This window comes from Pseudonaja textilis, chromosome 5, assembly GCF_049901715.1.
Source record: "Pseudonaja textilis isolate UNSWEBS1 chromosome 5, rPseTex1.2, whole genome shotgun sequence".
Classification (NCBI taxonomy): Eukaryota; Metazoa; Chordata; class Lepidosauria; order Squamata; family Elapidae; genus Pseudonaja; species Pseudonaja textilis.
This window is the reverse complement of record NC_141994.1, coordinates 5,577,299-5,590,365: the sequence shown is the minus strand read 5'-3', so window position 1 is coordinate 5,590,365 and position 13,067 is coordinate 5,577,299. Positions and strand designations below refer to the sequence as shown.

The window sequence follows — 13,067 nt, the reverse complement described above, 5'->3', positions numbered from 1 at the left end:
AGTTTTTGTGTGAGTAGGTCCATTTCAGTGCAGTCAAGTATTTTCTGACTAATCAAATTATTTGTTGGCATTAGTTCACCCTTTCAACATTGTGACCCTTTTAGTGGTGGCTTCTTACTCACTAAGGGATAGCAACCAGCTGATCTAAGCTGATATCTAAAAGCTAAGTCAAATCAGAACTTCTTAGAACTTGAATGGGAAACTACTATAGAAGGCTAGGATTATAGCCAATAAAAATAAATAAAGTAAATAAAAATATTCCGAGAAAAAAATGGCAAAATCAACTCCCTATTGCTGCCAAGAAAACTATATTAATGTATTTGTGAAGTCAGCAAGAACTAAATTGCATTCAAAGTAGACTTTTTTAAAACCTCAGTTAAGATGGCAGCCACCTGGCCCCTTCATTAATGTTGTTTGGTACAAAGACATTTATGTTCTCCAGATCTTTTAACATCACTTCTATATTAATATTTTATTAATACTGATTTGATGGTATTTACACTGTGACATAGCAGTCCATTTTGTGATCGGTCTATTTTCATTAGATAAAATGATACAGTTCTTTTTTAGCCCTGGGGGTCACTTATAACTCTTCCAAACAATGGGGCACACTCCAAACTAGAAGTGGAGAGAAAATAAGACAATATTTGTACTGCAATAAAGCAATGTATTGACTTGTTGTGCTGTGATATGTCCAGTCCTTAGAAAGCAAAGAACCCTTTCCTATCAACTATACTAGAAGCCAGGTTTCAGAAAAATCCTTCTGCAAAAAGGGTAAGTGCCTGTCAGACTGTGATCATCAAATTATTGACTCATATATTACACTGTTGTATCTTCTACAGAGATAAGGAGAGTGAGCTCTTAATATTCCCTATCAGACCACTCTCGAGACTACCAAATGATTTTTATCAGGTTCTCCTTCTGGCAGACAGAGATCCTAAGATGACACACACTGCGGTTAATTTTGCATTTGCAACCTGCAGAATTCATTCTTGTCTAATGGGAAATTCATTTTAGATCGGGCTTGGATTATACTTTATCAAGCAGAGTATTGCATAGACTATATTGATTGCTTTTACCTTCTTTTACTGTTATCTTAGTTGGTCCTTCCATTCACTGACTAAAATTGTCCTATATTTGATATTATTATTTTTATTCTGATACATTTGGGTAGTCTGTGACATACAATGAAATATTCACAAAGACACTATTCTTTGTAAGGCATAGTTAAATTTAATGTATTTCAGTATCACATCTAGATTGGAATTGAATCTTGGACCTGAACGATGTAGAAAAGCATTGCCCAAATTTCAAACTATCCAAGGAAAAGCCAATAATTCTAAAATCAGGACTTTCCACTGTACGTGAATTTTCTGGTTTGTGTGGTGATTTTGCCAAGTGATTTAACAACCTTTGTGCTTCTTGCCTTTATTGAATTTTTCTATATAAACGGACACATTAATTCCTAACTAAGTCCCAGTTTATTATTAACAACCAAGTGAATTGTTTATATTACTACGCTGTTCACGCCAGCTCCAATTCAGTGGCAGTGAAGAAACAAGTAGAACTTATGGTTGCGTAAATAAGTTTAGTGACAATACCACTAAGTTGGTTGCATTGATTTTCCATGGCACTGCCTGTTTCTTTTAGTGTTTTCTGAACACAAGTGTCAAACTTTTATTTTCTTGAGAATCCACTATCTTGGCCTCAAGCAGCAAAATTCTCTGGACCAGCCCTGTGGGTTGGAGAGTTAGCAAACTTCCTCATATTATTTCCAAAATTAGTTGTTTCATTACAATCTTCTTTACATATCTTGGCACTTTGGATGCTAAGATTCTTGAGGGCCAACCAATTTGATTCAAGCATATAGAAAAAAATATGTCTTTATCACCTTGAAAAAGAAAAGAAACTCCCAGAAAAGAAAATGCCAGACTGGATCACTAAATCCTTGTGTATCAGTTTGTATATCTAGCTGCTGGAAACCCTTAGAGAGGCAATATGTCATTGGATATTAAGTGCCTTTCCTTCCTATACCTTAACGTCAATGTCATTGGATATTAAGTGCCTTTCCTTCCTATACCTTAACGTGGTACAAATATGTCCTGTGAACATCTTCTGTCTCTCACACCTTCATGACTTGGCCTGCAACTCATCCTCAACCCAAGACAGGCTTCAATAAAATAGTGTCTTCCCCTGCCCTTTCTGCATCTATCCAGTATCTAAGAAGATTTACAAAGTATATACAATGTCTTCTGTTGGAGGCAAAGTCGAATGTTCAATCTTGCATGGGATCAGAGACACTTTTCTGGATGTTTCAGAGTTCTGTCAACATGACCCCTTTAGTCCCTGGTCAGTGTTATCTACCATCACTCTGAAGAGTTGGACAGTGACACTGGGTGCTGATTTGTACCGGGGAGAGAGCTATACTTTTTCTAGCATAAATGTTTTCTTTCTATTCCTCAAGCATTTCCACACTAGCTCCATGTAAAGAGTTCCATGCTATAAACACTCATCCGGTTTGGTTTTTTTGGAAAAGCCCCTTCGGACAACCAGCAACTGGTAAATATAAGGAGTGGTCTACAACAGAAACACCAGAGCTCTCAATGGCTTAACCAGATGATTTACTAAGGTTTAACACTATGATCCATCCTTGTTTAGCGTGAGGCTGAAAAGAGTATAATCGTGGGACTATTATGTTTCAAACAGAAAATGGAGGGCTCTGAACGCCTACATTTGTTGTCTGTAAAAAGGGAAGGAAAGAGAAGGGAGAAGGGAAAGGCTAAGTAAAAGTGATGTTTCTGATTTCCATGACCTTATTTCTAAAATGTTTTTAAGTCTGAACTACAACGAAATGGGGGGTGTAGGAAGGGAAATATCGCTCAAGAAGTAACCTAGAGCTCAGGCACCATTTACCCAAATGGTTTCTACTGGGTTGGCTGGCGGGTCTAATGGTGGTTCACCGGCTAAGGAAAGGGAAGCAAAGAGGGGTGAGAGAAACGAGTCCCTCGGTTTATGATGGGCTGTATACACGCATCCTCAGGAGAGCAACCGTTGGCACCCAGCGCTTCTGAATGGGATGCACCGGGACACCGACTGGCAAAGCGTTACGATGTCAGCTTTGTGGTTGCACGACTTCACCCCGCCAAGCCCCCGCAGCCTCCCGTTTTGTAGCTGCTTTTTTTTCAAACACAAGCCCACAACATCCGACGCGGGGATAATAATTATCGGACAATCCAAGAGGGCATTTTGCAAATGAAAGCAGGAGTGCCAAAACAAAAAACAAAAAAAAAAAAAACCCATCATCAGGGACGGGAAAATAATAACACCTCAACGGCTCCACCTCCCGGGCTTGCAAGCTCGGTATCTCGGGGCCCGGAGGGAGGCGCGCTCCGCGGCTGGGGCCGAAGGAGTTAAGCGGCGGCGGCGGCGGCGGCGGAGGGCGCCGTTGCTGCTGCTGCTGCTGCTGAGGGGGCGCCCGCCGTTCGCTCGCTCGCTCGCTTCGGCGCCGTTTTCCTCTTGCCCGTAACTCGGGGGCTCCCTTCTTTTGCCAGTGGGAAAATGGCGACGGAGGGAACGAGAGGGGAGCCCGGCTCCAACGGTCGTGAGGAACCCACGGCGGCGGTAAGCGAAGAAGAAGATGATGGTGATGAAGGAGAAGAAGCTCGCTCGCGCGCGAGGCGCTGGCGGGAAGGCGAGCCCCGCGTCCTTTTTCTGCCCCCAAACCGCCCCCGGTCGGCCGAGGGCAAGGGCAGGCTTTGGAAAAAAAAGAGACGGGGGAGGCGGCGTCCGGAGTCTTGGCGCCCAAGCCTGGGGGGAGAGAGAGAGAGAGCGCCAGGAAAGGCGCGCGCGGGGCCCAGGAGGGGCTGAGGGAGAAGACAGCGCCGACCGGCTTAGCTTGCTCCGTCCCCTGAGGCGGCGGGGCGGGGGGAGAGATCCGTGTGGAGAACGCTGACCGGGGTGTGGGGGGGGTTCCTCAGTCGCAGGGATAGAGGGGATGGGCGCGGGACCCTGCTCAGAGCCGACCCCGGGGCGCTGCGGTAGATAGTCCGCTTGAGGGGAAGAGCCGGGGAGGGCCGGACGACCCTCCCTCGTGACCCTGCTTGGGGCGCCTTTCGACCTAAGGGCGGCCGGCGAGGGTCTCCCCAGAGGGAGGAAGAGGCGGTGACGGTGTTAGAGCCGGGCCTGGTTCTTCTCCCCCTCATTGTTTCTCCGCTTGCTCTCTCTCTAGTAAGGTCGGCCGGCGGCTCGACCTTCGGTACTTTCTAGTTGGGACGGGGCCGTGGGATGCCCCACAACCTGCCGGGCCCGCCCGGGGCGGATGAGGGTTATGGGGAGGGGGGGAAGGTCTCGAGCTAGCCGCAGCCCCGCTTTCTTTCTAAGGGTTGGTCGCTTCCGTTTCCCCATCAAACCCGGGCCAAAAAATATATATATATATATATTGCGCGAGCGTTTTGAATTCCTACGCTTTTTCGAATTGAGGGGGTGTCTCCAGGTTGGAAAGAAGGATATTATGCTGAATAGGAAGAAAGAGGCCGCTTAACTGGAGAGGCATTGACTTGCTCGGGATGCCCTTATTTCTATAACGTCAGGCGCCCATTGCAAAGGGGAAGAGCTGGAATTGGGTCTCTTGTTTTCATCGCTTTGGCTCCAGGCTTTCTCTCACGAGCTTTTTCGAAATCCCCCCCGAAATATACAAATATACAAGCCATTCGAGGCTTTGTTCACTTCATCAGACCCAATTCCAACTTGGCAGCCTTTCCCATCCAATACCCCCTTTTTCTCCCACTCACCCACCCCCCAATGTTATAGGCATGCCCTCAATAATTCTATAATTCTTCCGCCCGATTTTCTAGTTCACTTGTTTAGCTGATTTAATCTTGGTGGTGATTCTGTGGAACTGCAGAGAGAGAGAGAGAGAGAGAGAGAGAGAGAGAAAAATCCATGCTTTGATTATATTCCCCTGAAAGCTGTAAATCAAAGACCTCTTGTCAGCTGAGCAGCATGTGTTGCTTGTCCAGGAGTTGGGAAAGGATATTTCTCCCTAGCGCTCTTTGAGGGAAATTAGCAGAAAGTTGAGATTTATCCCACCCATTAAGGTTGTTCTTTGGGATTATTATGGCATTTGCTCCAGTAAATTCTTCTCTTTGCAGTAATTAAAGCAAAACAAAAAAAACTTTAGAGCAGCCTTTCACAGTCTGGTTCTCTTCAGATCGTGTTGGAGAGCAGATTCTCCGATTCCTGTGTGGTCTGGAAATCTTGCTCTTGTAGCTCAAGACATTTGGGGGAGAAGGGGGTGAAAGTTGAGGAAATCTGATGAGAAGATGGTTTTATAGAACTTGACCTTTAGACAAAATCTCTAGGGCAATGATTGAGAGGATAAAAAAAAAACGGTCAAAAAGAAAAGTAGGTCACAACCAGTATTTCCTGCGCAAAACAAACAGGAACACCGGGCTGTGTGTATAATCATTCATGCTAAAGACATGAATTTGAGAAACGAAATTGGACTGTGGAATCCACAGTGCTGATTGTTTGGAAAAAATAATTTCTGGGGATGATGTAAAAGAAATCCCAGTTTCTTAATATAATTCGCCGTATTTATTTAGTTTTACAACACCCGTATTTCGATTGCAATCATTTACACGACTTGAAATCATGGTGATCTGCTGAATAGATTCTGGGATGGCCATAGAGTATTACCTAGATGAACTGATGGTTCCTACCTAAAACAAGGCGAGCTTCATCAAATAAATATTCAAGTACTGTATTTAGGAAAAGAGAAAAATGCCGTTCAAATCCATGACCCGTCTAGTCCAGTCCACCTAATTGATCACTGCTTTTTGGCTGCAGGATGAGGTTTCACATAGAACTATCTCCCCCCCCCCCAGCCCCCCTTTTATGGAAATTCTGGTAATTGAACTTGGGATCAAAATGTTCTATAATTAAACTAAGGTCCTTTTCCGTGTTGCAGAATGAATTAAACATATATGTCGAGGGCATTTGCAACACCCTATGAAAGTAGAAACATACTTTATATGCAGGAAGTCAAGATATGGAAATGGATTTCTACTTGTACAAGGGAATTTTTCTGCCCCTGCAACCCCCCCCCACCTTCCCAGTACAAGCCTTCTGATCTGTTCTGGAAAAGCTTACCATCCCCTGGAGCCAAAGAATGGGGAATTTGTCATTAGATCCCATGCCTGGAAGGCTATTTATAAGCAGTCCCCCTACTAAAAGGTTGCTGCTTTAAGGTTGATGAAGGAAGACTTTTCATTCTTATAACTAGTGCATTTAAATTAACGTAAAAAGAGATCCAGCTCCAGCCAAAATGACATTTTAAAAAACTTGTTGGGTGGGTGAGGGGCACACACCTTGGGCTAAGCCTCCTTGCTATGAGTGGAACTTGTATCTCATTAAATGTGCGTAAGAATGGAATAGTTACTGGTGCTTTATGATGAAGAAAAGCTCATTTCTTTATTAATAGGTAGATTTTGCATTGTTGGCTAGGTCTCAAATTAATGTGCGATTGAGCAGTTATCCTTCCACCATTGGCCTTTCAATAGAACTGAAATTTGGCTTGCTTTTTTACAGACCCCCAAATTTAGCAATATCACGTTCTAAACAGGGAACAGCAATTGTTGGACAGCAGCCTTCTTTTGTTATAAAGTTTTGGGATAAGATTGCCATTTTGAATTTGTCAGCCCTCAATCTTTTATTCTAACTACTGCTTCAGAACATACTATTAAAGGAAAAACAAAACAGAACCCAGTAAGTTTTAGCAACAATGTTGGCAGGCTTTTGCTGGAAAAAAAAATGTAGAGAATATTATGAAAAATAACTCTGCCTTTGAATGTCAGCAGGAAATGTATGACTGGGAGAGGAGTGAAGAGGAAAGCTTTTTAATAGAAATATTTGGGAATGAAGCCAAAATTCTTCTCAATCTATGTTTTCCTGAACTAAGCAAAGCTTAGTTGGGGTGGGAGAAGGGGGTTGCAAACCTTAGTATCTGCTTTGTTGCCATGGTAATACTGACAAGGGAAAAACACGAAGGCACGATTCACACCTACAGGAAGCTCTAAGACACCTTCTCAGAGAAGCATCTCGAGAAACAGTCCTAAAAGGTTGATGTCCCCATGACATTCAGAAAGGCACAGGTTTACATCCCATTTCCCATTTCATTTCCTCGATGCCTTTTTACAAGACATTAGAAAATCTGCAGCAGACCAGACCATAAGGAGATACAGTAGTAACTGGATTTCCTACCAAACATATTCTGATTTTTACATGAGGTGAGCAACCTTTGATGTTTCAGAGGTTTCAGCATCGAGAGCATCTGTTGGTCCTCGGCTATGCCGTCTGGCGCTGATAGGATTACCTTCACATGATTCATGAAGTCACATTTCCCGAGTAACAGCAATGCTAATTATTGCTCCATTGCATAGGAAGGTTCTTGACTTGTGTTAATTCCATTTGCTCCATGTGAAATTTGTTTCAAACAACATTCATGCAACTATACATATGTAGTGATGGTACTATATGCTACAGATTTTTCAAGAAGCTTGTTGTTCTTGGTTTCTATTTTATATTAAGAATATAATAATTTGCCTGACGCTACTTGTAAGCTATAACGCAAGGATTGTTTCAATCATTACATTGCATAATAGAACTTCTGCTTTCCATAGTCATATGCATTGTCAATTGATGGTAATTAGTTTACAGTAAATTAATTCACTATTAAGTTAATGCAGGTGCTTCTGGATTTTTTAGAGATGTACAGATCTGTGAACTGCATTTTTTTTTCAAATCTTCTCTTGGGGACTTGTATTTTACAGACTCACATGTGGTACCTTCTTGTGCATTTGATTGTATTGCAGTAAATTCTAGACATATTCTAGAATCCCAGAATATGGAGGGGTTTTACTGTAAAAACATGAGAATGGGACTTCTGTCCTATATGCTGTCTCTCCTGATGGTCAGTCCCATGCCTTTAGAGACTTATAAGAATTAGCAAGAAAATGACAGTACTCTGACTGACATTCACTAATAATATTTTATTTTGCCTGTGATTCAGACAGTGTGCCACATAGCCATGTAGATTAGAATCAGTTATTTTCCTTCCTGAATAATTGGCCTAAATCCCTTTGAAACTAGTTTTAGGGGCAACATCACATATGATGGCAGCAATTTTCAGCAAATTCTTGCTTCACAAGGAGCAGAGATCAAGTTTTTAAGGCAATGTTTCTCAACCTTGGCACCAAGATAAGTTGATGACTTCAACTCCCAGAATTCCCCAACCAGCATGGAAGCTGGAGAATTCTGGGAATTGAAGACCATAGCATTTGAGATTGCCAAAGTTGAAAAACATTACTACAGGGATATTGAACTGAGAATATATACTTTATATAGCCATATTTTGCAGTTGCCCTTTGTAAAAAATGTGGTGAACAAGCCTTTTTTCACGATACTTGTACACTTTGCTTCACTAGGGATTTCATGGTTTATTTAACACAATTGGTTGCACATGTGAATCTTGCAATAATAGGCATACAATCCCTTATAATGGGCCACCTAGGAACCAGTAGAGGGTAGTCAATGTACTTCAGAAGAAAGCAAGACTTTTAATTCTTTTAAAAATAAAATAACAAAAATATTGTGATCTTACTGCATCCTCCATTCCTGCCATCACACATTTATATTAGGTGTACAGTTACAGACTTTGTATATAATACATCTTGGTTTTATGAAAGGTGGCCTTGACACTTTGGTAGCATATTACAGTGTATTTGAAGCATTGTGCAGACTTAGAATGTAGCTGACATCTATTTTGCATTCATTATAATGTTCACCATGGAAAAGCAGATGTGCTATTTTGATTTTACTCTTGCTTTGAAACACCTAATTATGTCAGCTAGTAATAAGGACTTTATATGTAGTTTGTAAGCTTGCACTGAACAGAATTGCATTGGCAAGATTTGGTATGAGAGTTATGGGTTATATATCCCATTTATAATTTATTTTAATACTTGTAAATAACTATCCATAGATATGGGCTATCAGCCAGCCATCTGGTGGTCTTCTAGGTTTTTTGCAACTCAGATCTGATTTTTTACATACATCACAAGCAAACACGCTCTTGCATATAAACCATAAGTACTTGTTTCCTAAGTAAATTGTTGACTGCCGCTGTTATTGCACTGAATGCACTGAAATGCATTTGGGTCTGTAGCTAATAGTTGTACGTGTATAGATATGCATATACCTGGGTTCAGCTATCACAAACCACAGATGGGAAACATCAGCATCTACTGAAATACTGAATTTGACAGACCTGTGATTTGACTGAGTGCACAGTATCTTGTTTGATGTTCTTAAAAAGGACTGTTGTGCAGGAAAGAAATTCCCCTTTTCTACTTTATTGTGAATATAACAAGATAGCACAAAACTGCTAACAGCCAATCTCAAATGTTCAGTGACCTTGAGAATGTACCTGTTTAATATTATTTATGCTATGGTTTATCAATGTAAATAGAACCAGCAGAAGTTTAAAAATGTCTAACTGAGAATTTTAATCCCATTTTTCTTCTAAACCCTACTAGATTTATATACAGGGTTCTCAGATTTCTTATTTGCTGTACTAAATTTTTAATATACTTAGGAGTTTCTAGGCAGGCTCATTCTGGCACAGATGTTATCCTTGTGTTACATTGGCTGAGTGCTTACTGCAAATATATTTTGATTTTTTTTTCCAGCACAAGTGAGTTTTTAATGATGTTTAAGAGCAGAAAGAGACCTTCCCATAGGAAATAAAAGCTATTATAAATGCACCTACTTTTCTTGTCACGAACTTTATCTGTTTACTTTTGTTTCTTACAACTGGTACTATTGTTTGATCAGGTAACAAGGAAGGACTGAAGATTTGATCTACTCCAAATAATAGTAGGGGAGCAAAGGATAGGACTCCGCTGCGTTGTCTCTAGCCCAATTTAGTCTATAAGTCTTGTTCCTTCCATGGGCAGGTCTTTGCCCATTAAATGGCTTGTTGGGCGATTTCAATGGCCCGTCATTAATGTAGCATATTAAAGGAGTTGATCCAGACCCCTCTACACTAGTAAACTCTGGATTGCTATGTAAAGAGAACTCATGTCACCATCCATATACATGCATGATTGGAATAAACTCCTTGAAGTAAAGTTGCTACTGAGCAAACATGAATAAACTTCTGAGTGAGAGATTATCAAAGATTATCATAGTATGCCATCTCAGTTATAACCCCTGTCCAATGTCAATAACATGGGCAGGACTTAATTGTCAGGTGAGTGCAGATATATTGTCATAAATTGCTGATGCATTGGTGTGTCTGTAAGGTTTGGCAGTGGAGTCACAGGAGTAATACACACACACACACACACACACACACACAAATATTGATTGCTTCTCCGAATTGAATATACTGTATCACATAAAATGATGTAACAACTAAAACTGTTCTGTAATAGTACAGAAAATATTACACAATAGCCCTATATAATATATTTTTATCAAAGGCTGAAATATCTTCAGTATTATAGTAGCTGCAGGGCCACAAATGACATAAAAGCTAACATGAAAGGGGGAAAAATGTTAAGGTGTGCTGAAAGACAAGAAGAGAAAATATGTGTCCCTGCAAAGGAGAAGGCCAGAGAACCTGTGCATTTGTTGATACAGCTGCCTTGGCTCTGAATAAGGCAACCTAGGGCCCTCCAGATGTGGATTGCAAGTCTGATCATTTGAATTGCTAATGCAGTAAAATTCTGGGTAGCTTTGTTCTGTCAGTCAACAAAATTTACTTCTGAGTAAGTACATTTAGGTTTCTAGGCATTAACTTAGTCCTTGGAGTCAAAAAGCTTGTGAAATTTTATTGTTGCAAATTATGAAATAACTTGATCTACATTTCTAGTGCATATCAGCTTTAAATTATCCAACAACTTTTCCATTTGGTAAATGTTTCAATTGAGTTAAAATGTTTCATTTTAACCAACAACTTTTGTTGGTTGTTGTATCCAACAACTTTTCCATTTGGTAAATGTTTCAACTGAGTTAAAATGTTTCATTTCATATAGGTTCCAGTGAAAATAGAAGTTAAAAGATCCAAGTGTAGCTATATACTTTTTCAAATGAAAGTTTTAAAATGTTTGCAAATCATGTGAATGCCTTTATTTTCCTTTCAGAATTTTAGGAGGTTTGTAGTCCATTTTTCTGAAGCATTATATATTTTGAAGGATCTGTTTTCAATTATTTCATCACCAACTCCCACACAACTAAAACAATCTTCCTTTTACATAGGAATAACATTTCTAAGCTAATGGCTCATTACTGTGCAGAGATGTTATGCCCCCCTTCAAGTGATTACGCACTGGGTTTCCTTCTAGTCTTCCCAAATTCACAAAGATTGAATGGATTACTTAATAATCTTGGGTGGTCGTGATATTTTTAAATAATTGCCATCTTTACCCTGTAAATTGTTAGTTTTCTCCCCGCCTCTACCCCGACACTTTCTGCATGATCAGGTGGGAAGGGGCTGATAATGCCATGAAATCTTGTAGAAGTTTGTGGGATTCGGATACTTCCTAGAAAAAGTGGATGGTGATCCGGTAATTTCAGAAATTGTGATGTTTGACCCAGTTATGGTAAATGTGCTGCCAAAATTACTAGTAAGAGACTTTGACTGGGTCCTGTGTTTCCCGACCTTAGTAATTTTAAGATATGTGGATTTCAACTTCTAAAACAAGGGTGTCAAACTCGTGTCGTCATGGTGGCGTCACGTGATATATCAGGACTTTCCCCCCCTTTGCTAAACTGGATGGGGGCAGGGCCGGCACGTGACGCATCTGACCCGTGGGCCACAAAGTTTGACACCCTAGAATTACCTAACCATGTTGATTGCCCAGCCAACCACGTTGATTGGGGATTCTGGGAGTTGAAGTCCATGTATCTTAAAGTTGCAAAGGTTAAGAAACTGTTATAGAAATAAGGCCAGTAATACTTACTTGTGGCTACCCATTATGAGACCATATTTTGTATGCAGTTTTCTCACATATGCTCATATTTCTTTACAAAAAAGCGGACACATTATAATATTTTACTTAGAAATTTAAACTTCCTTCATATATGTGTGTGTGTGTGTCTGTATTTCTGTAAAGAAATATGAGCATATGTGAATAGATGGATGGATTTTTAAAAAAATTGCATGATTCATGAGATTGCATATGTGAGATAGGTGGCTATACAAATCAAATTATAAATAAGTCCAATCAAAAATTGCAAAATTATATTTTAGTAGATTATAATTGAAGGAAAGAAACTTAATGAAAATGTCTACTCACACTAATTTTTTCTAGTTGAACAGTAAATGTATATATTTGCAAGGGTTTAAACTTTCTAAGGTTGCAAATATCTATTATATGGTTTTTCCAATTTTTTTATTTTTATTTTTTTTTGCCAACAGATATATGATCCTTTGGAACAAAAGATCTATCAAGCCTTCATATTTAAAAATACATTAAAACCTAGAATAGTGTTTGCAATATAACTTCTGGATATAATTACAGTACAATTTGCCTGATATTGGCATGGTATATATTGCTAATCCTAACCAAGATATTACTGTATTTTCATACTTTCTTTAACAATGTGCTTACAAAGATTTTTTTTTTCTAATAAAGTAGACATAATAACAGTATCAGACGTTTTATTTTACTTTTGAAATTCAGAATCTGTTAAAATAGTCTTTTTAAATGTGATTCGGATGTAGTTGTATCCCCTCAAAAGTTAGGCAAAAAGCAAAATTGACCGCTCATAGGATGTTCTTGATAAATATGCTTGTAGGCAGCTTTAAAATGTGAACTACCAAAATTTTACAGCAAACCAGTCCCTGGCTAACTATCTTAAACTTGAATCCCTGGTGCATCGTTGCAGTTTCACTTTGGAATTGTTCAGTTTCTTGCTTGCTGTAGTGCATATGCTTGATTCTGGTGGAAAACATTTGTTTTTTTCTTCCTTACTTATAAATGAACCTTGTTGCAGGAGTAATT

General features: G+C 39.9%; 1 protein-coding gene across 3 annotated transcripts in view; it reads left to right on the top strand.

Annotated features, from left to right (window-relative positions):
• Positions 1-3,308: 3,308 nt before the first annotated feature.
• CTTNBP2 (cortactin binding protein 2) overlaps positions 3,309-13,067 on the top strand; it is a 106,129-nt gene continuing 96,370 nt past the window's right edge. For 2 of the 3 annotated variants that reach the window (XM_026713155.2, XM_087934013.1), the window contains exon 1: positions 3,309-3,621. In XM_026713155.2, coding sequence (XP_026568940.2) covers positions 3,559-3,621 — 63 coding nt within the window. In that variant the 5' untranslated portion in view covers positions 3,309-3,558. The remainder of the gene's footprint in view (positions 3,622-13,067) is intronic. The other variant, XR_015743739.1, reaches the window with a different exon arrangement.